This window comes from Dicentrarchus labrax, unplaced genomic scaffold (assembly GCF_905237075.1).
Source record: "Dicentrarchus labrax unplaced genomic scaffold, dlabrax2021, whole genome shotgun sequence".
Classification (NCBI taxonomy): domain Eukaryota; kingdom Metazoa; phylum Chordata; class Actinopteri; family Moronidae; genus Dicentrarchus; species Dicentrarchus labrax.
This window is the reverse complement of record NW_026136709.1, coordinates 9,835,562-9,859,217: the sequence shown is the minus strand read 5'-3', so window position 1 is coordinate 9,859,217 and position 23,656 is coordinate 9,835,562. Positions and strand designations below refer to the sequence as shown.

At 42.7% G+C, this 23,656-nt stretch overlaps 1 protein-coding gene across 6 annotated transcripts in view; it reads right to left on the bottom strand.

Moving 5' to 3' along the window:
• The window catches only part of phldb2b (pleckstrin homology-like domain, family B, member 2b), a 40,417-nt gene that overhangs the window by 7,048 nt on the left and 9,713 nt on the right, over positions 1-23,656 (bottom strand). The window contains exons 4-19 of one of the 6 annotated variants that reach the window (XM_051410966.1): positions 22,732-22,830; positions 21,956-22,039; positions 14,916-15,035; positions 12,505-12,689; positions 10,899-12,128; positions 7,264-7,632; positions 6,369-6,530; positions 5,952-6,089; positions 4,490-4,618; positions 2,930-3,085; positions 2,555-2,665; positions 2,371-2,445; positions 1,471-1,623; positions 1,093-1,293; positions 568-711; positions 307-406 (exon numbers count right to left, since the gene is read on the bottom strand). In XM_051410966.1, the coding sequence (XP_051266926.1) occupies positions 307-406; positions 568-711; positions 1,093-1,293; positions 1,471-1,623; positions 2,371-2,445; positions 2,555-2,665; positions 2,930-3,085; positions 4,490-4,618; positions 5,952-6,089; positions 6,369-6,530; positions 7,264-7,632; positions 10,899-12,128; positions 12,505-12,689; positions 14,916-15,035; positions 21,956-22,039; positions 22,732-22,830 (3,456 nt within the window). Of the gene's footprint in view, positions 1-306; positions 407-567; positions 712-1,092; positions 1,294-1,470; positions 1,624-2,370; positions 2,446-2,554; positions 2,666-2,929; positions 3,086-4,489; positions 4,619-5,951; positions 6,090-6,368; positions 6,531-7,263; positions 7,633-10,898; positions 12,129-12,504; positions 12,690-14,915; positions 15,036-19,250; positions 19,487-21,955; positions 22,040-22,731; positions 22,831-23,656 lie in introns of those variants that run through there. The other 5 variants (XM_051410967.1, XM_051410968.1, XM_051410970.1 and 2 more) reach the window with 5 other exon arrangements.

Sequence of the window (23,656 nt, the reverse complement as noted above, 5' to 3'; positions counted from 1 at the left end):
GACAAAACTTTTACCAATGTACCAATTTTCAACTTGTTTATACTTAACCGAGCACCCACCCACCCCCCCCCCCCCCCACCCACACACACACACACACACACACACACACACACACACACACACAATACCCTCCTCCACTTACGTTCCTGCACTACTCCCACTGCCAGATACACAAATGAGAAACTTTGTACTCAAACAAAACACACAAAAAAAGCACACCACCGCACAAAACCTCCAACAAGGATAGAAGTTACCATGAGGTGTATTTTCAGATGACAACCCAGAGACGAGTGTATTTGTTTGTACCTTTATGCAGACGTCGAGATTCAGTTTCCTTATTGGATAAGGACAGGATTCTTGGAAGAATGCTGCCACAACTTGTGCTTTGTACCAGGGGCTGATGGGACTATAAACAACCAAGAAGAGACAAAATCTTGTTACTTCCATGTGTCAGTAATTAATAATCGGACTTGCATCTTCAAAATTACACAATGTACACAGTAGAAAGAAAAAGGAAATGATTTGTATTGATTGGCCTCATTAATGCATACATCTACGTGTGTGTACCTTGTTAGGGTAGCTGCGTCCCAGCGTTGCACACGTGAACTGGGGGGTCATGGTGGGTGTGGTTTTCTTCCTGGGTAATGTGTCACTTAGATGGGAGCCGCCTTCTTTCTCAGACCTCTTCCTCTCTTCCAGCAAACGGAAATGCTGATCAACACACACACACACACACACACACACACACACACACACACACACACACACACACACACACACACACACACACACACACACACACACACACACACACACACACACACACACACCAGAGGGAAGGGGTATACACGGTTAACTGATTATTGATTATTCATTATAAATCATTTTAAGTCATATAACGCTATCCCACTTCTTTAGAGGAGTAATGTAATGACTGAAGTTTTGAAGTTCCTATGTGTGGGACTTTGAATTAATACTAATTTATTAATATATTATTTATTATAATCAACTTTAATCAATCAAAGCAATTGTGCAAAATGTGCATCTGGATCAACACACAGTTGCTGATACACACAGACACACACACATTACCTGCCTGTGTCGGTGATGGTGTTTTTTGACAGGAAGGGGAGGTGGGGGAGAGTCAGGGAGGGGAGAGGGGTCTCGATATGACACCATGTTCTCTGGCCAGTGCACAGAGGGTGGTTTGGGGAGGGGGCGGGGATTTAGATGGGAGGAGGAAGAAGAGGAGGAAGATGAGTGACAGTCGGCAGGGGAGGAAGAATGACAGAGCTTTGAAAAGAAGAAAGGAACATTTGTCAGAAAATTAAAATGGTGCGAAAAGAAGAATCAGGAAGGGAAATTGGGAAAAATAACACTCTAATACACACAAACAAACACACGTACACACAATTTGCATCATCTGCGTCTGCGTGCTAAACTACACGCGCTGAACACCACTACACACACCTCATCCTCTGGTGGTTTGGGGGTGTCGCCGTCAGGGGAGGGGTTTGCCACAGACTCAGGAAAGGCATTGGCCAGAGTGGAGCGAGGGGCGGGTTTAGGGTCCCCCCCAAGCTGTGAGTAAAGCTCATTGATTTCACTGACTGTGACATAGCCCTGGAAAGTATCATGTAGAGAAACGGGGAGAGAAGGGGTGAGGCATAGCATGAAGTGAGTCAGCCCTATTAAGATGTTATGACAAACTTTTAGAATTAGTTGTTAGAATGATGCAGAATTTGGTGATTTCCGCACTTTCAAAGCAAACACGTCTTCACTTATAAACAAGTTAGACACTGCGATGTTAACATGAATTGAGTGGTGTACACGAGACAACAGACATTCTTACAAGGTTACCTTAGTATTAATATATTTGAGTATAAGCTGTGCACAGAATTAATGAAATAGGTCTCAGATTCCTGTAATTTCTTCCATTCCTGTATTGCAAAGAGTGGCAGGGGGAAAAAGAGGCAACCGGAAGGAAAGGAGGAACGAAGGACAGGGAGGAAAGATGAGATGGATTTAAACAGACTATCTGGACAAAGAGGAAAAAAAGACAGAGATATATTAGTAAAACAAGACAAAAGTACCTCAGCATTCTTGAGAAAAATAGAGGAAAGGAGGGATGAGAGGGCACAAAAGTCGACTGGAGGAGGAGAAAGTATGGCTGAGGTGTTGCCGCGGCAACAATCAGTGAAAGACTGACAGACATCAGCCAGAGAGGCTGTATCCTAGCAAACAGAGAAGGAAACCCCAAAGATTAAACATAATGAGGTGGTAATGGTCCTGGCCACTTTAAGAGTTAAGGAGTTTGATAGTTCGATAGAAGGGTAGTTCTCATTTTCTTGCCTGACAGATCAAACTTACCTCCCTTAGGGTGAAACCCCGGCCACCAGTGAGGTCAGCATATTTTCTTTCCAGTGTGGTGAGGTTTTCTTTCTCCTAGCAGACAGAAAAAGAAAAAAAGGAAATGGAAAACAATGTTAAATACACATTTTCTTTCATACACAGAAGCAAGGATGGTCACATGCAAATATTGATATCCTCTTACTCTTTGCAGCATTGCTTCAAGGGTGCTCCTCTCCTTCAAAAAGCTCTCCTTCTCTCGCTGAGCCTGCTGGGTAATCTGTGTTGCCTGCTTCTTCAGCGTTAACAGTCGCTCCTGAAGGAAAAGCAAAACAAGCCTGTTGCATGTTTCCAGCTCACTTATAGAGCATGATGGTACCAAAGCAACTAAACAAAATAAGTTTGTTTCACCATGAAGCTCTTAGGATACACAAATATATATATATATAAATATATAATATATTGCTATGGTCTTGTTTTGGATTTGAACTCAAAATCTAATATTGTGATATTGCACTTCTATTGCATACATTTTCCCCCTTGGTTTGACTCATAAAACATGCAAACAGATAGCCGTTACCTTGCGAGTGACACTGCTGCGCTGGTAGTCCGCGATCTCCCGGAGGAGCTGTTGAGTATGGGTCTCCTTTTCCTCGTCCTGCCTGCTCTCTCGCTCTAGTTGCTGGAACTCCAGGTCCTCGAAGCGCTTCGTCTCCATCTCGAGCACCTCGCAGTCCTGACACACAAACACACCCCAGGAATAATGCACAGGTAAACAGACAGGACAAAGGAATGCATGTGTACAGGACAAATGTAACTACACATACACTTGACTTAACACAGACTTTATAGCACATACACTTCAGAAAACATGCAAGATGCAGACACAAAAGGTAAAAAGTACCAGTATACAAGACCGAAGGATTTGTACTCACAACCTACACAGGGAATGTATTGCAGTTAAATGCATGCAAATACATCGGTCTAATAAAAAGTTTAACGATGGACTGTAGCCCTGCGGACTGGAGTAGTACTGAAGCAGTAATATATCAGGTTACATGTTTCAGACACATTGTGAACACCTGACTGATGCTTTATTGATCAAGCAATTTAACATATCATGGAAATAATTTAATGAATGAAGTGTATATGCAAGTGTTTATGCCACACAAGAAGCTGAAACCCTTGACCCACTATTTCAAAGTTTTAGTGATGCAAATCTTTCCCAGTATGTCAAAAATATTGTGAAAACGTGACACAATACACTGACACGAAGCAAATCAGACACACAAATCCCTAATGTTTTGTCAGCGCTTAACAGTCATGCAGACTACTACACCAAAGCATAACCAGCATCTGACAACACATGCAACATGTTGCATACTGTAGGCATTCCCCCAAAATACAGAAATCAATATAACTGTTATGTGAGAGGAAACCAGAGCACCTGGAGAAAACCCATGCAGGTTAGGTTCATTTCATGTCTCAAGTGAATGTGAGTGTGAAAGGTTGTCTGTGTGTGTGTGACAGTGTAAGCCCTGTGATTGATTGGCAACCTGTCCAGGGTGTACAACGTCAGCTGGGATCCAGCCCCCTGTGACTCTCTGAAGGATAGGTGAATATAGCTAATGGATGGATGGATATTGTTATGTGTCAAACACAAAGGTTTCCATAATAGTCAAACATGTCTTCAAGCCAAACTCTTGGGATACTCTTACAGGCTCAACCCTTCTGATGAAATGAAGAGATGTGTAGACATAGAGAGCTAGAGTTAGACATAGAGAACAGAGAACATGAACTGGGTAAAGATCAAAGATGGCTATGGGGCGGAGAGCAAGTTAGCTCAGGAAAGAAAATGTGTGCATGTTCACATGCAAGTCCAAGTATAGGGTGTGTTTATGTGAACACCTGTCCACATATACTGTATTTTTGAGTGTCAATATGCATATCTGCTTTTGTTATGAGCTTCCTCTATCAGTGTATGCATGCACAATTGTCGCATTTCCCATTTATTTACAGTATTCTTGCTTCTATGCTCGTCTATGTGTTGCATTTTGTCTGCATGGATACACACTCGAGTACAGACTGTATCTTCCTGTGCATGTGTTTGTGAGGTGCGAGTGTGTGTGTGTGTACTGACCCTGGCCAGCTGCTCCTGCAGGGGCTCCTTGGTGGCCTCAGGGCAGCTGTCCAGCTGGGAGCGCTGCTCACACACAATCTGAGCCAACCTCTCTACTCTGCCCCTTTCTGCCTGCAGCAACTCACACGCCTGGCATACACACATGTACATACACAAAGACGCGCATACGTGCCCGCACAAACACGCATGTACACATTTGTTTATGTGTACACACAAACAAAGAGACACACACATGCACACAAGCACACACACGGGACAGAGAGGATGGCAGCGTTAGTGGGACTGGGGAGCCACAGTTAGTCACTACGGCGACCAGGTCAGCAAGATTAGCTTGGGGGAAGGGGGGAGGGGGAAAGCTGGAGGGAAAAAAAAATCTACCAAAGGGATGGAGAACTGGAGAGGAACTGAGTAGAAATTGAGGCATGAAGGTAGTATGAATAGTGTCATGAGTTACTTCTCCTGCCTTTTGTCTTCTGTTTGTTTGAATGGAAATGAATGAGGGAATGGGTGAAAAGGAATGGCTCAGTAGATTAATGGTCCTCTCTATAAATACCACAACATATACAGGCGCCCAAAATCTCTACAAGCAGTCATCCTCAACTACTCTTCAACAGACATTTTGAACACTCAGGGCAACACTTCCCTCTGTCTCACGCAGTATCATGATGATGTTTTGTATCATCTACGGTTTCTGCCTGCTGTGGGCGGTCCATGGAAATCTCATAATCAGGCTGGGACTCCAACAGGGGAGAACATCCCAATACCAAGCCAAAGCATGTGCACGCAAACACACACGGCCAATTCAATCCGTTTATCCACTTACGCATCCCACCCTGTCAATGATACCAGATAGTGGTATAAATGTAGAAACACGCACACACACACACACACACACACACACACACACACACACACACACACACAGACTTGGACACAGACACACACACACACAGACACACACACAGACACACACACAGACACACACACAGACAGACCACAGTCCTCCCGCAGGAGTGTGTGTAAGATGGGATCACTTGGTGACCGCTATACCCCGGGCAGCATTAACAGATATATATTTGGACCAGAGACAGCATGAGAAGGCTTATCACCTACCAGTTAGTCACATGACCCCTACATGTATGAGAGTCTCGCAGCAGTGTATGCATTTTTAAAACCACATGCACACATACACCTTTGGAAGGGAAAGGCAGGTTGCTGATTAAAACCCATGTTTTCTGTACATGTTTGAGGACGAAACACTACACTATGGTTCTCCTCTCTGCCTGATACCACTGTCACTTACCAGGCCCTCAAAGAAATTAAATTTGAAGAAGATGCATCCTTTAACGTCTGGGACTAATTTTAACTCTTTTAACCCACCATTGTGTTAACAGGCATTATGAATCTCTGAGTTTCCCTCTTCCTCTCACTGTTTTATAATGAAGCGTAGTCTGTTGAATACCTTTTCTTTTTCCTGCTGGGACTTGGTCTCTAGGTCAGCCATCTTGTTGTGAAGTGTTTCCAGGGTATCTTTTTCCTGCTGGAGAGCAGCTACCTCTGACTCCATCTCAGCCTCCACAAGAGCTCGCTCAACCTCCACCTTAGATAAACACACACCAATAATTAAGTCATTGTAGTGATTCTGGGTCTCTCTGGTTCTTTTTCTGAACAGAAGTGATTTTAAATTCTCGTTTTATCCTTACCGTTATTAAAACCTGTAACCATAACACTACCTATTAAGGTGTGATTTTCACCTACAAAATGTGTTACTGAATTAAAAAAAAAGGCATAATTCTTTACTTCTCTTTAAAAATATGACTTCTAGAATTAATATTAAACTATGAATTGTTAATATTTTAACATTGTGTCTTCTCTTTACCTCTCGGGCAGATTCCTCCACTTGGTTGTCCAGCTCTTTGATCTTTTGCTCCAGCTCCTCCATGTTGTTCAGGACCTGGATCCTCTCCTCTTCCACACGCCTCACTTCCTCCTCCGAGGGCCTCATTTCCAGTCCTCGGCGACGAGCTGCATCATCTAGAGCCTGGTAGCAGCATCATCAACACAGTCACAGATTGAACCATTGTTAAGATGTAGTTAAAACTTAAATTGGGGGTTAACTTCCATCACTTGTGCCTTGCTAGACATGCTTATGGGGGAAAACATCTAAATTTAATATTACAGCTAAATAATATTTGCATGTGTCCGAGTTATTTTACAAAAACAAAATGTGAGCAGACACAAGCACACATACACCCACACACAAACACCAGCTGTCAATTCTAAATGGTAACACTTAGCCTGCTATAATCTAATAAATGGACTGTAAATATCTCCCATCTGTGTGTGTGAAGGATGTGTATGTCGATACTTCTCGAGTATTAGGAGGAGTAATCTTTGTCACTCTCATGTTTTCCAGACAGAACAGGGAGCATAAACACTTCCCACATTAATGCTGATTAATCTTTACAAAGCTGACCGAAGTCAAAAGGTGCTACGTTAGCAGTCAATTTTCACGTGTGTATGATGCTGAAGATTGAGATATGATCATTTTTATATTATTATTTTATTATTATTATTATATACTTTTTTTAATGAGTAATGTGGTCTATTGAAATTAATTTTAATTAATGTCCCAACCCTAAAAGAAATACATGCATGTTTTATCTATGTGCATTTAAAGTGGTAAAGTGACTTTTTTCTTGACAACAGCTTAAGATTTTACATTAGTATGAGAACCTCATGTGAACATATAATAAATATCATATCTCTTGTACCTCATTGGTCCTCTGTGTGCGTGGAGAAGGTGAGGGAGCGTAGCTTCGCAGACTGACAGTGGGTGATTCTGCCCTGTTGTCTCGGTGACCGCTGCTGCGTCTCCGTCGTACCTGTAGATCATCATCATAGTAGCCATTCTCTGATCTAGGGGAGGCCATGTGTCCATTAACAGCTGAAGAGTCCGAAAAGACAGATGGCATGTCGTCGTCATCATCGTCGTCGTTCAGCTGAAGCTTCTCAAGCTCCTGGTTGATCTTTTGGAGATCTGCCACAGCGGAAGTGGGACTTGTTGTTGGGCTACCTCCATCTCTCTCAGCCCGGCCCAGCTCCGAACACAGAGACAAGATGGTCTCTAGCCTCTGTCGCTCCTGAGATGAGCACACACATATAGACAAACACATACATAAGTGTGAGTACATGTAGTGGTGGCATACTTTACGATGCTGTCTAGAGTAGGTTATTTAAAAAGTGCAGTTTTGACTGAATAGGTATTAAGTTGTCCATTTTGGTCTAAACTCAGTCTGTCAACTGCCTCTTACCCACAGCACAAATAAATCATAACTGTATGTTATCAAATAGCACACCTTTTTATAAAGCCCTATAGTGGTGCAGATATGTGCACTGAATATATAACATTACATGGTGAGATACATTAAACAGACGACTAACAGACGTTAGTCAGACGTTAACTATCAAAACCAGTTTGTCGTCATATTGATTCTGACATTTTATTTCCTCACATACATGCACGTGTTAGTTCACAATTAGTTCAAATAAATGCACAAATTGAATGTTCTGATATATTCCATACTAGAGACAAAAGGTCACAACAGCCCAGCTAGTATTATTTCTTTCCATTACAAAATCAAGTTTCCAATGCTCAGGTTACCTGGGGAAGCATCGCAGAAGTCAATCCCTCGAGTTAAAATGTCTTTGCTTAGTCCGAAAGACTCTCAGTACCATTCTCTCTTGTATGTCAATTACAAACTCTAGTTTAATATATTATTTGCATACTCTAGAAAGAATATTTCTTCTCACTGGGAATTCCTGGAGTAAGAGTTCCGCTCGCCGCAGTTCTGCCTGCCTGCGCACAGCTATATGGGGAGCTATGGAGGCATTTTGGAGTCAAAATACCGCCCCCCCCCCCAGGTTCAGCAGTAACTGCTATGGAGTGAGAAGTATGTAAGCCACACAGCAGGCCTGTGTAAGTAATATTAGAGACGGAAAGGATGTTAGAAAAAAAAGAACGTGGGATGGAGGTGTGTGTATGTGTGTGTGAGAAAGAGAGATACAGAGTGAGAGTGTAAGCTAATGAGACGGTAGACAGCTGTCAACTATGATTGGAAGTGTGCACGAGAACAGGCCATGACTTCAGAGACAGGAATGTGTCTGTGTGTACTGCCACTAAGAAAACAAGACACTTTCCAGGGAATTGTGCTCTAGGAAGGAAACTGAACCAGGTGAAGGACTATGAAAGTCTTGAGACAGTCATATATCTGTTTAGAAAGGCCGGAGAGAGACACATTATTTAGGGAAAGCATAATAGCACTACACATTGCTTAATATTTCTATCTATTATTTAGAAATGAATTATGAAAAGGAAATGTATTCACATCAATATACATAATTAATCACACTCATTATTTACGCTTGTATTTATGTGTGTGAATGCACACAAACAAATACACACCCCATTTATAGTGCGTAATGTGAACCAGGAGCTGAGGCTAAACAAGCCTGTGTCAGTTTGTCACCTTGTTCTATTCTAATGGACACAAAGCCTCTGTGGAGCCCTTATAGTAATCAGCTGTTAACTAGAGAGAGACAGGCGGAAAGAGAGACAGAGACAGGAAGAGGCACTGAAAGAACGCAGCCAGCACAGAAGAAAAGATGGAGAGAAAGGCAGAGAGAAAACCAAAGACAGGGTTGTAATGGTAATGGAAAATCTTTCCCTTGCCTTGAGCTAAGATAGACATTTATCTCACTCCTGTCTCCCGTTCTCCCTCTCTGTCTCCTTTTATTCCTCATGATTACTCCTCTGTGCTCTCTTATCTTATCACTCATTCCGGTTCTGCTGTCATTTTAATTCTTTAAATTCCAAACTTTTTACGTTAACAAGACAAGCTACTTCACTAAATGCCAACTTGTTAATATGGACTGATGGAAAATAATAACCTAACCTATTGTCTTTTTGGTTTTTCTTCACTTTGTTGCTGGTAACATACCCAAATGTCTGTTTACGCTCAACGCTTTAGCATGGATGGAATGCAGTTCTCCTGTACAACCACTAGAGGGCAGACAAAGTTAAGACAATGCTTTCCTGAGCTTGAGCCTTGGACCCATAGATACCTCCTAGTGGCTTGGCTATAATGCCCAGCTAGAAGCAGTTCATTGTTTTATTATTCAGTTATTATTTAAAACATATTTAAACAAACAAACAAACAATATATATATATATATATATATATATATATATATATATATATATATATATATATATAAAATACATAATACATACATACATACATACATACATACATACACACACACACACACACACAAACATATTTTTATTATAGAAGCCTAATTCACTGTTTGATTGAGCAACAACTAAAACAAATTGGTAGTAAATGAAACCACGTCAAATACATGTTGTGTTTGTGTTGTATTTGATGTGGTTTCATTTACTACCAATTTGTTGGGTTAAATACATTTTCCATCTTGATAGTGGCTCTCTGATCAGAGCACAAGAGGCAGGTCCACAATATTCCGTCTTGCAAATTAAACTACATTGCAAAATATCTGGAGGCTTGCTGAAAGCCACTGTGAGGCTTGTGTAACAGTTTGGTTTGTACATCGCCCATAAAATTATTTCTCACAGTTAAAGAGACAGCCATTTATTGGCTGTGTGAAAGAGAGAGGAAAATGAAAAGAGAAGGATAGTGGGACTAGGAGTCCAGTTGTCATTATATGTTGAGCATCTGTGTGTTTATCCACCTGCTACACTATACCACTGCCCTCTAATCTTCTTGGTTCCTCTAACCCACATCTGCCTGATGTGTTCTGTGGCTCTTCAGTGGTCCAAACCGCACTGGGCGGACCTCCAGATGACTGACATAAACACGCACCACACATACACAAACACACACAATCCAAGCGTGGGGTTAAGAATAGTTATGTTAGTATGGGCTAACTGCCAGAGGCATCCGTGTAATGGTGAACCTCACTTTCTGTGTGTGTGTGTGTGTTTGTGTGTAGAGAGGACATGGAGGAGGTTGGCGTGAAGGGAGGCATTCCTATACTCATTCCATTTGTTGTGTGTCTTTATGTGATTGCATATGTATGCAATACAATAGCAATGGTCACTGCAAATTTAAACGTATATCCCTGTCTGCTTTCAGCCATCTTAACAGCAACAAACTGATCACCTGTCTATAGTCTGCACATCTGTAAGCATAACTAATTTGCACATTACCCCACAGGTCATATCTACACATCAGTGTCATTTTATCCCAATGGCTTGACTGACTAATGACTTATGTTGGTATAATTTGAATTAACAGATTTTGGGGAGAGGGGGGGGGGGAATGATGTCCTCTGTTTAAACAAGCTGTGCAAACACACTCAAACTCACCAGTCTCTCCACCTCCTGCTCACGGAGTCTCTCCTCTTTTTGGCGATGGTGGTAGTCGGTCAGCTCCTCCTTCCCACTCAGGGAGCTGATACTGCCCCTTCTTTCCCTGAAACCCCCTGGTGGGGTCATGCCTGCCTTTCCAAATGATGCCCTCCTCTCGCCCAGCCCCATTCCAGCTTCCAGCCCTGCCTTCCCAAAGGAAGACCTTCTCTCTCCAAGGCCCATCCCAGGGGCACCAGTGAGTTCTGGGCCTACCCCTCGCCTCTCCCCCAAATACAGATCCACTCCTGGGGAGACTCCACGGCTGGTCAGCCGTTCTAGTTCTGGAGGGCTGGAACCTGTGGAGCTGATGGATCCCACAGAGCTAGTGGAGGTCAGGCTGAGTTTTTTGGCCACACGAGGAGAAGAAGAGCCCCCCGCCCTGGATGGGATGGTCACGTCAGGTGGAGCAGTTGTGGAAGAGACGGGGGTGGTGGAGGGCAACTTAGGGGTAGAGAGGGAGATAGACACAACACCTTCTCCCTGAGTTGTGGACTGGATTTGATTCCTGATGGAGGAAAGCTGGCTGGAGTTACTTGACTTGTGGTTGAGGTCAGGGCTGGCATTCTGGCTGTTGTTGTAATGGTCTTTGCTGAATTTGTAACCCCCAGCAACATCAGATCGCCGTGGGGGCAGCGTTGACAAGGTCAGTCCACCGTTGTTGTTGTCACGGGGAGATGGAGAGGGGCAGAGGCGTGGCAGAGAGCGACTGTGCCCTCCTCCCATCATCCCAGTCATCGACCCTGCTGAGTATTTCCTGGTTCGACTGCTGGGCGATGGCTCTTGGTTGCCATAGCTACGTCGGCCAAGACGGGGACTTGAGGGCATGCTCGCCGCACCTCCTGTTGATGGAGTGCGGGATGAGACGGAGGAGGGAGGAATAGAGAGGTGGAGGCTATTGCTGCCATCAACGGAAATCGAAGAGCCTCCGCCGTTCCACGTGGACAGTAAAGTAGAGGAGCCTGGGTTGTGAGGCCGCCTGCTATCACTGACGCCGAAGTTGTCCTGGTTACGACCCATGGATGTGCGAGAGCCCAGAGAAGAGGAAGGGTCGGATCGCCGTCCCGGGGAAAGAGGGGAAGCAGATTTCAAAGACATGGGCGGACGATCTGTGCCATAGAAACGCCTTGCCTGTTCCTGATAGGCTGATGAGGATGTGGCAGGACTCGTGATAGGTGTGGTGGGTGGAGACTGAAACAAAGAATGGAAAAAAATAAGAAAATTGGAAATGCTTGGAAATCCCATCTTATTGTAATATCTAATGCATAAATATGAAAGAGATGAAGAGATATACATAACAGATAATTATAGGCTTTAGTATGTGAGCAGTCTTCTACTTACAAACAAGAGTAATGAGCAAATCTCGTTGAACACTGTAGTAGCCCAGCATAATGGGTGAGCCCTGGTTAGCCACGTTTGGGCTTGTCGATAATGAGTAAACCCCGGTTAGCCATATTAAGCCCACGACAAACATCCAGGCTAACCATACAGATTCTACAAGCCCTGTTAGAGCATGTTAGAGAAAGACGAAAAATAAATCCCAAAGCGAAGCTAAATGATGGCTGACCTGTGTCACGCTGAAGTAGGAGGGGTTAGCATTCCCATTGGCTCTCAGGCTGTTCTCCAGGGCAATCTTCTTGCGCTGCAGAGTGTCCATCAAATCCCGGAGCTCGGAGGCCGATCGCATGCCCCTAGCACTGCTGGTGCCGCCCACCACCGCATGGCTATAGTCACTGCTAAACTTCAGGTAGTCTGGAGGTGGGAGAGAGAGAACATGGAAAATTAAATGGATATTACGGAAGAGTATAGATATATATGCACAAATGCAGGTGAACAAGATATAAATAGGGAAACAAAGAGGAATATGAAGGGAACTGCGTGTAAAGAGGAAGAAAAAAACAAAAGGGGAGATACAAAAAGAGAAAAGCAGCATGACTGGGATAAGTTATATAGATGTATACATGTATGTGTATATAACACATGGATGGAAAAAATTGGAAAAAAGAAAATAATGGAGTAGAAGGAAAAGAGGGAAAGGAAAATATATCATAAATGTCATAAATGGTGGCAGAAGAGAGAGAGAGAGAGAGAGAGAGAGAGATTGTGTATGTACCTGAAGTTGCAGCTATTCATAGATGGGGTCCTTGGCAGGACAAACCCAACCCAAACAATCCACAACTGGCAGTGAATAACCAAGAATAGGCTTACACTCACACTCCACACACACACACACACACACTCACACACACACACACACACACACACACACACACACACACACACACAACCATCCATTAGATCCAAGACAAACATTTTAACTCTAACTGGAGTTCAGTTCCTTAGAGTAGGATTTGGGGAAATGAAAAAAACCACAAAATATTCTGGAATACCCTCAAGAGGCCCCCCGCCCTAACTAAAGCCTTTTATTTAAGGCAGTTTCAGCAGTGAGGGGGTCTTTTTTCCAAACCTCAACATAGTCGGTTTGTACTTCCTTCCTGCTGAATCTTCCTAAATCAAGTGAGCAAAAAGCTATTTTTTCACTTGATAAAACATTGTTGAGGTCAGGCGTATTTTTTTTTAATAGCACTAGTTCTGTTTCTGGGCAGAATTCCCCCAAAAAATCCTCCTGAAACATAATCCTGTCATCAGAAATACAGGTAAAAACACTGAGGCAGGAGAAAGCAATATGTCAGAAACATGCCCAGTTTTCTTTTTTATCCGTCTGTGGCTTTATGTGGAAAAGAAGCTATTACAATGTTCAAGCTTAGACCACCCAGCGTTTAACTGTCATGAACGCCCATGCACAAAAGCTTTCCTACAACTGACAACTGTGGGAGAAACACACAAATGTGTACATATGCTGAGAGTGTAAGAATATTCAACTACCGCTGTTTAGTTGAGTTATATTGTAAGAGAAACAACAGCGCACGTCATCGCTGAATATAAGCCTGTGTGAGAAAATGGCAAACCTTACATGGTGGAGAGAAATGGGGCAGAAAATTAAAGACATCATGAGATCTAGAAACACACACACACACACACACACACACACACACACACACACACACACACACACACACACTTGCAGGGTGTTTGTGTCCATACATGGGCAGATTTATACTGGAGGCCTGGCGTGCATCAACTCTGAATATTCTCCTCTATGCCCTGCTCGTTTCTCTTTGCGTGGGAGTCTTCACTTAAGGTGCAAGTGTCAGTGTGTGAGTCTTGGCAATCCAGAGGATAACGGTAAAGATTTTGGCTGCCTGTTATAGACAGTTGGCTAAGTGCGTGTGTGTAGGTGTGTGTGTGTGTGTGTGTGTGTGTGAGTGTGAGTGAGGGAGAGAGGGAGACTGAAGTCATTCTATGAAAACATCAGAGGAGCTAGGGGAGAGAGGAGTGCATTCCTTACGTCTAGGAGTTTAAAGAGCAAGGATTCCACTGATTATGGCACACACACACACACACACACACACACACACACCTTGCTCACAGCCCAATCAATCACTAAGAGTCCAGCTGTATCGCCGTGGCAACCGAGGGGCAGCAGATGACAAAAACATTCCAGTATGCTTCAAATTTAAGTTTTAGCATGTGTGTGACAGTGAGAGTGTATGTTTAGGAAAGACATATGAGAGGGCTGAAAGAAAAAACCTGTCCCCACCCTACACACACACACACACACACACACAAACTCTCGCACACCTGTCTACCTGTAACTTCATCCTGAGACCCATACCAAAGGATAGTAGCAAATATTTTCATGAGGACACTTGTTACATCAGGAGAATACCCTGATTAAGAACTATAGGAGGAGAGTAGGTGAAAAGCAGATAGACGGGGGAGGGATGTGGCAGAACAAAGGCAGAGAGGAGGAACAAAGAAAAAAGGACAGGGATCAAGTGCAGTTCATGGGTCAGGGAAGAGGGTTACCAGACCTCCTGTGCGTATGTGTGTGTGTGTGTGTGTGTGTGTGTGTACCTGTGTTGTAGGCTAAAGCGGACACAGGGCTCTTTGGTGGAAGCATGCTCTTCATTCTGCTGGCCTCCTCGGGATGGTTGAACCGGAAGAAATAGGACTTACCCAGACACAGGGAATAACCTGGAGAGCAAAAACACAGACGCACAAGGGTAAAATTAGAGAAAAAACTAATGTTTACCGAAACAGAAGGTGGGTAATCTACAATCAGGTAGAGTGTAGTGCAATCACAAGGTAATTCTAATCTTGTACTTGGCATTTGTGCGAGTGTGGCACAAACACCAGAAAACACAGAATCTTGCAGAGCACAAAACAAACTAGACAGTGGTGACATATATTAGGAATTCTATGTGTGAGGAGGCAGCCTTAAGTACAGCTTCAAATTGGTATGAGCCTGGGATATTTATTCACAGCCAGACACACACTTGCACAAGCTCATGCACAGCCAAACCATTCCAGACCACAGTGTTTGCTCTGGCCATCAATTAGGCTGAGAGGGCCAGGTATTAAACAAGATGTCAGGGTCACAACCTCTGTAATACACACAGCCAGGCACAGCTGTCCAAATACCTCTGAAGGGAAGCGAGAGACAGCAGTGCTGCTGACACACACATATAGGACATCTGATAAAGGGAAAAGAAATGAAAACACTACACTGATGCACATTTTGAGCGGACAGAGAGGACAGAAAATCACAAGACTGACTGAAAAACAAATCCCCTTCTTCATTTGTCTGACTTCTGATGCGCACATGCGACCTCTTCGCTCTCTCCATTCTTTCGACCTCCACCCCCGAGGTTAGGAGGTTCAGATAAGCATTACAGTAAACCCCCATAACGTTAGCATGTGTGTAAACGGCTAAAAAAGCACCTCCTTAATGGCTCCATTACAGTTACATCAGATTCCTTGGACCTGAAGTCAGACAACCACTGAGGCAAGAGGGGGGATAGTGAGAGGGCGAATGGAAAAAGACTGAATGGAAAAATGTCAAAACTGTTTTTCTTTCTTTTCCCTTCTCTCATTCTCATCTCTCTTTTGCCCCCTTTCTTCCTCGCTCTCCACCTAACGTCCAGTCTCACAAACATCACCCAATGAAAAGCAGTGCTAACAGCCAAATTGGAGATTACGGTTTAACTGAAAAAGGGGCCATATCTGTCTAGACATTGCCTTAGGAGATTGCCTAGAGAGCAGATTATTTTACCTTCAAAGCAGTAATTTCTCGGCACAGGGGGAGACCGGAGTGCAGTCGCGAAGTGGAGCTAACACCACACGCACAAAAACAGTGTAAGAGATGTTTAGTCTACACAGCTGGACTTTGAACTTCTCAAATACATACTCATGTAAACATGATCTTGCAGGTTTGGGCGCAAACTGTGAAGCAGCGGTATCGTGATGGACAGATCAAAAGATGTGTGTCTTGTCTTGAGTAAAAAGAGAGAGAAAAAACTCACACACACACACACACACACACACACACACACACACACACACACACACACACACACACACACACACACACACACACACACACACACACACACACACACACACACACACAGGTCACCACGAATGCTAGTGTGAGCCAGATCTAATAATATGTGTTCCTTATTGCCAGACATGAGTAATGTGTATGTATGTCTTCAAAATATTGAGCGCACTCTGTATCTGTGTGTGTGGAAACACGTCTCATAACAGTGTCTGCCTAATGACTCACAGTAACTCTCAGTATTTAGCACAACAGCAAACACACAGGCATGGACACACACACACACACGAGCACACACACTTTGCCAGCAGTCAGCTCTTGTAAAAATCTAATTTCCTACCCTCAATAGCCTCGCCATGTGCCACCTTTAAAGTGGAGGGTAAATTGTGTTGCCCTGATTTGTTCACAGCCCCCCACCTCTCCCCTCTTTCTAATTTCCTCTCAGGGCTCCTTGACTAACAAATAACTACCAGCTAATCCTTTCCTCTCTCCCATCTTCAGTAGATACTATACTAAATACTGGCAGAATGTGTGTGTTTGTGGTAGAGAAAAAAGGTGGGGAAATCCTGAAACAGCGTTTTAAAATATAAAACCTGATTATTCAACTTCCTCTTGCTCAACTCAAGGAAAGACCTAACCTTTTCCTAACTCCCTACTCCTAAACCCCATCAGTGATACGAGTACAAGGGAACACACAACATCCTTCACATCAAAAAAGTGTAATCCTAACTGCTTGCACACCAAACTAAATTTAAGTCTGCCGTCCAAAATAACTTGCTCACAAACACATGCCCACTCCCCTCCACACACACTCACACAAAGACACCATCCATAACAAAAAAAACGTTTAATCTCATTCACATGTTTACTTGTTTACCACCTAACTGAGTTTGCCTCCCATGTCGCTGAGTTTGCCTCCCCCCCCCAACGTACACATGTGGACAGACCCTCTCACAACAAAACTGGAAATTAGTCTGTATATACATTTATAGGATAATTTAAAGTTTGCGATCTACAAAGTCAGACCTCAGAGTCTTTGAGGGCACAGATGTAGGAGCCCTATCACGTCTGGAGCCAATTTCTGTTCCCATGTAGATCTGAGCGAACCAAACGACACTCTCGCCACAATGTTATGGAAGGGGAAACTCAAAACTGTTTCTCTATTTGGTTAACATAAGTGGAGGAATTGCCAAATTGAGCCCGTTAGGTTGGAATGAAAAATAAACCAATTACGAGGATCCCATGTCGATGAAACCTACCTACCTGCTGATGGTCGGTTTGACGAGCAAAGTAATCACAATCCAAAAATTTCAGAAGATCCCTAAAATAAATTATTTGAAAAACCAGTTGCCCTCAAATTATTGCTTTGACCCCTAAAATCGGCATGGTACTGAACTAAAGCTGAATTTACTCATTCATGAAAAGATGCATGCACACACAGCTCCCAGTGGGAGTGTAAATTGGCCTCAAAACCACAAATTAACCCTCTCTGGGGCCCAAGGGTCCAGCAGTAACATCATAAAAAAAACAGACTGGTCTTTCTCAGGGGGGTCGGTGCAGATTAGTTCAGTCACTTGCTCACACACAAACACGTTCATATGCATAATCTGGCTCCAAATCACAGGCTCAGTAGATATCTTCTCTCTGCTTTATCTCAAATCTCACCCATCAATCCATCGACCCCCCCACTTCTTTCAAGCGAAGGTTGCAGGCCTGGGGACAACCACCAGTATAAACTATTAACTTCCTCTAATCCATCAGAAAGAAAGGTAAACACACCACGGCACGTAAACTGATAACAAAGGCCATATTCCTTATTTATCTGATTTATAATGCAAGATTGGTTAAAAAAATAATAATAATGTGCTAGAGGCAGGCTGAAGAAAGACTGAAGAGAATAACATCCAGGACAATGAAGCAGGTTTTGCTTTCAGGTGTCAGGTATCCTGACCACTGGGCCTGTCCTCGTAGCCATAGGCTAGTTCTTTTTGTCACATGCGCTTACACCAGTCTGTGAACTTGCCTGCTAATGTGTGACCCTGAGGCATGCACACCAGGTTTATTTAGATCAAAAGGTGCAGGCAATATGCTAAAAATCCACAGGTTGTAAGGGAACTCCTCCAAGATTTGGGTTTGCAAGTAAGAAATTTAGCAGCTTGGATCGCACTGACTCACACCTGCTCTCCTGCTGAAACAATAAGATACGTGGGGCTCTGCTTTACAGTCTTCTCCAGTAATTTCAGCTTAGTGCATTGATCTATAGTGACAGATGGTACTCCACTACTATTTCTGATGGCTTCCATTGCAGCCAATAAAAAAGAGCTTTTGATTTTAAAAGGAAAAAAAAAAAAATCAATAATATTGGCTGGTGAACAAATGTTTATCCTGTCTGGTAAAAGTAGCCTACACTGCTCATTTAAATGTCAAATAAGGGAACGCTTCAAATAATCAGAAGGATTGAGTGATGGTGACAGATCGAGGTAGGGTCCGAGATCGATCAGAGAGCATGTGAGCAACAGTGTGCTCACAAAAACAACTGAGAAGAGGCGAGTAACACTGGCTGAAGGTGAACCAGCCATCATTACCACCAGAATGAGAGTGAAAACACACACTCACATCAGATAGACAGATAGATAGATAGACAGACAGACAGACAGACAGATAGACACAGCAACAGATGTAAGATGCTATGGTGTCGCAGGTAAGTACAATAGGCTAAACATAGCTGGGTATGAATATGAATTAACTGAGAAATGGCGCATTTAAGTGAAGCAGAAGGGTGTTAATTTAGCGTCTTTAGAGTAACTTCGCGGTACTTTTATTAAAAGAGGTAACAGAAACCCGTTACTAACCTTCTGAGTCCCATTCAGTGAGCACTTATCACGACAAGAAATCTGCTTTCTAACGACTGACAAACTATCATGACAAAAACTTCTTCTAGAAAAGGTAAAACAACAACAACAACAACAACAAAAAATACTGTATCTACACTTCTGCCGGTTGGTCCTTCTGTTGTTGTTTGTCCTTCCTCCTCAATGAGACGCCTACTCTTCCCCTCTTGACTCCGTGTGGAAGAAAGTTGCCTGGCTGATTTACCATGCACAAGTCTCAGTCCGGGACTGTACCAACTTTCGGTGAAAAGGGGCTCGACGCTCAGGACTCACGAGAGCAAACAGTTTTAAATACTGTCCAGAAACATAATGTCACTACTGGAGGTTTACGAGTTGAAAAACAACAATATAAAGAGAAGAAACACAAGTGTTAAGAATTTAAAAACATATGAAAACTAACCCCGTGTAACGCCACTAGCCCTCTCTGCAGTTGGTAGGTTCAAAGGCTATTGAGGTATTTGGTAGACGCCCCCTCAGCTTTTCTTTGTCTACCTACCTATTTTCCTTCTCTTTTATTTGAAATACCTTAGACCCGTTTAAACCTAAACCAGTAGGTCTATAAAGACTGACTTAAAAAACCTTGTGAAACTGGTGGCTTTATTCTATTAAAGCGACAACCTAATTAATGTAATTAATTAATTAATTAAAGCAATTAATTTGATTTCTGGGACAAAACAACAATAGAGAAGGGGGCTGAAAGGAAAGGTTGAGGGTGTGTCAGACAGTCAGACTGACTGTCTAATGAAAGTGTAAGGATTTGGAAAGGGAAAGATAACTCTGAAAAGCAAAGAAGAAGTAAAATCTTTGCCTCCCAACCTAAGTCCTGGGTAGTCTCACCATCTGTTTCTTGCAGATGCCTCGTGATCTGCAAACATTTTTCAACACAACATGAACAACATGAACCCATTGACAGCTACTCTGTCTTTTATCATGTATGCTGATGTGCATGTGAGACAGAGAAAGAAAGAGAGAGTGGTTTGTCAGAGCAGCTGTGTTTTGTTTAGCAGCCAGATTTGCATTTGCTTCATAGTGGTGTGAATGCTGGGACATTGAGTCTTATACCCAGACTCCATTCAAATGTAAACTGAATTTGCGGATATAGAAATAAGTAAGCCTGCAGCTGTTATACTGCTCATTTGTCATCGTTGTTGTTGATGCACAATGATTTTCATTGTCATCTTTGCTGTTATTATGCTGTAAACATATTACTATTCAACAAGTGACTTCCAGCTGTTCTGGTGACTTAGGAGTGATGCTGATGTGATTCCAGGTCAAGCGCAGAAGTTCCAAATACAGAACAGATCACTTCCTAAACATAGCTAATCATCTCCAGACTGCCCTACAGTGTGTATGTGTGTGTGTGTCCGTGTGTGTCTGTGTGTGTGGTTAGACTAACTCAACCCAGAGCATCCAAGGCCAGTGGATATTCCTGAAAGATCGCTCTCTCGCTCCATAATTTTACAAACCATGCACTTTTGACTTTCTTTTTAACCACTTTTTCTCTTTCAGTCCTTTTCTCCACCCCTGCAACTTTACAAAATCCTGGCCTGTGTGTGTGTGTGTGTGTGTGTGTGTGTGTGTTGTGTGTTTGTGTGTTTGTGTGTGTGTGTGTGTGTGTGTGTGTGTGTGTGTGTGTGTGTGTAGGCACAGCAAAACATTGTAAATATTTGAATCAGTCAGGCACGGCGGGAAGATAAATAGGCCTGTCAATATTTAACTTAAAATGGCCAGGCCACACAGGACTCACTGAAAAGGAGAAAAGGCATACACAGAAAGAAGGACACACGGAGAAGAAAAAGCCAGGGTGTAAGAGAAGGAAAGGAAAAGGAAGGAAAACAGAGTGGAAATTTTTACCAAAGGCAAGAACAGTGAAACACGGAGAGCTCTGCAACTGGGAAAGGGGATTTGGGAGAAGGGAGAACCAAAGACAGGACAGACAGACACAAGATAAACAGATCAAGATACTGGCAGAGAAAGAACAGAGAGGCACGTGGGCAGGGGTGGGCAAAAAGATAAGAAAAGAAATACTAATACTAATTAGAATTTGTGTGTGCAAGCTGCAGTCTGCTGTAACATAATTCGATCAGCAGTGTATCCTCCACATTTGCTGGAAGCTGTGACTCACTCGTGGCTCGCTGTTCCAAACCACTACGAATGAACCCAAACCAGAGGTACACAAACATGTGGAAATGCTCACGCACACATAGGCCTATAGATTTATGTGAAAATACACACACACAAACATACTGTACACCCTGCCGTTTCTATGCAGAACGTCAGCACAATGTTAACTGTGCCCATATGACTCATACACACACTGAAAGGAATGCAAGTTAACCAAACCACGAACTAACCACTTTCTCTCTCTTTCACACACACACACACACACACACACACACACACACACACACACACACACACACACACACACACACACAGACACACACACACAGGAGTTATGAAATACTGAAAGTATGCTCACTCCATGCAATTAAGTCAACATTCACGCCACATCTTTTATTGGCCAGTAGGTGGCGATATATCAAAGCTTGTGTGTGCAAGCAAATTACACCTGTACAGTATGGGCCAGTTGAGCTGTGTGTGTGTGTGTGTGTGTGTGTGTGTGTGTGTGTGTGTGTGTGTGTGTGTGTGTGTGTGTATCTTACCCTGTGTGAGTGGGGTGGGCACAGTGACCTGTACTCCATCCAGACTGCAGAGGTGACCACAGGGATCCAGGGTCACTACCCCTCCTGTGTTATAGGTCACAAAGAAGAAGTAGAGGCTCAGTATACCTTCAGAAAATTGCTACATTATCACTTACTTAAAAATAATCCCCTGTTGAAAGACTACACTCCCAACTACACTAACCGTTTTAATCATAACATGCACATAAAGCCAGGCTATTTCTATCCTCACTACAAGGCTTTGGTCTGAACACTTAGCATAGTAATTATATAGGATGTATCACACAGGAACAAAAACAACCTCAAAGAGTGTAATCAATCACTCAGCTTCTTCCTGTCTCTTCAAAGGTCATTTTCTTTCATTCACACAATGCACTGTACTGTACTGACAGTGTACTGAGAGAGATCCAAACGTTGAAACATTATTTTTATTTAACAAATTAGAGGCCGTGGCGGTGTAATATGGTTATTCTAACTGATTCTATTGAAGTTTTGTTATAATAATCAAAGACTTGTTAATTACCTACTGATCATATTCAGCAAATCATCTGTTTACAAGTTAGACAAAATGTTTGAACAGTTAAAATTGTACACTAAACTACGATTAACAGCCTTTATGATTAATGGAAGAGTCACTGGCCCTTGGACACTGTGCAGTTTAAAGATGTAAACTGGTCAGTACTTAAAGGCAAATTGCATTAATTCAGAGGCTTGCCAATATTTTGAATTCATTTTGCAGGAAGTGAACTGACATCAACCTTCATTGATGATAAGACAGTGCTCTGCCTCGATGCCAGGGCCCTGGATAGTGATATCTTGAGGAATTAGAGCATCCTCTCGGCCTATGCGGGTCACTCCTGGAACATCAAGCAATACACATGTGATCATCAGTAAAACTATGGAAAATAAATGGTTATAATTAGGCTTTACAGTGTGTTAGTCATCATGTAGATCAGTATGTCTCTGTAGAAAACAGATCACTAATAAAGAATATCAAGTAAAACTGATAAGTAAATGTATGGATATGTCTTTTTGAACTATATAGGTGGTCTGTGATCCACACTTGGACAACTTCAGTATTATGAATTTTAACAACTTCAGTAGACACGTTTTGGAGAAATAGACCCTCAGTTGTCCTAAAATGACTTGTTCACATTGTTGGCATTCCTCACTGAAATGGAAGGGCATACCAAGCTGGGAGATTGTGAAAGTTTGCGGCAGTGTGGTAATATGAAATGTCACAATACGTACTTTACTGTAATAATAAGCTTTTTGACTGCTCTGTAAAGATCTATATCATTCCAAATGCTTACTTATGATTCTAATACCATCCACTGTGCAATACTGTTTAACATATTGTTCATAAGTGGCTAAAGTCACAATTACCATAGAAGAGAAAGAGGTTTATCTGCATTTGTTTGGCTGTATGGTGTACTACAGTTAATAATTAGTTATACTGAATGCAGCCTCATTCAAAGAGTTAACAAATCCATCCATTTCAAAGCAAGTACACATTTTCACTGCACTGTTCTCATGGCTGAGAGGACGCTAAACAAAAAGTGTCTGTCTTTCTGCATTAGGAATATAATGAGAGCTTTGTGATACACACAATACATGTTAATTCTACAAGTGAGAGTTGCCTGTGTTTCCACTAAGGACAGATACTCACCAACTTCTAATGCT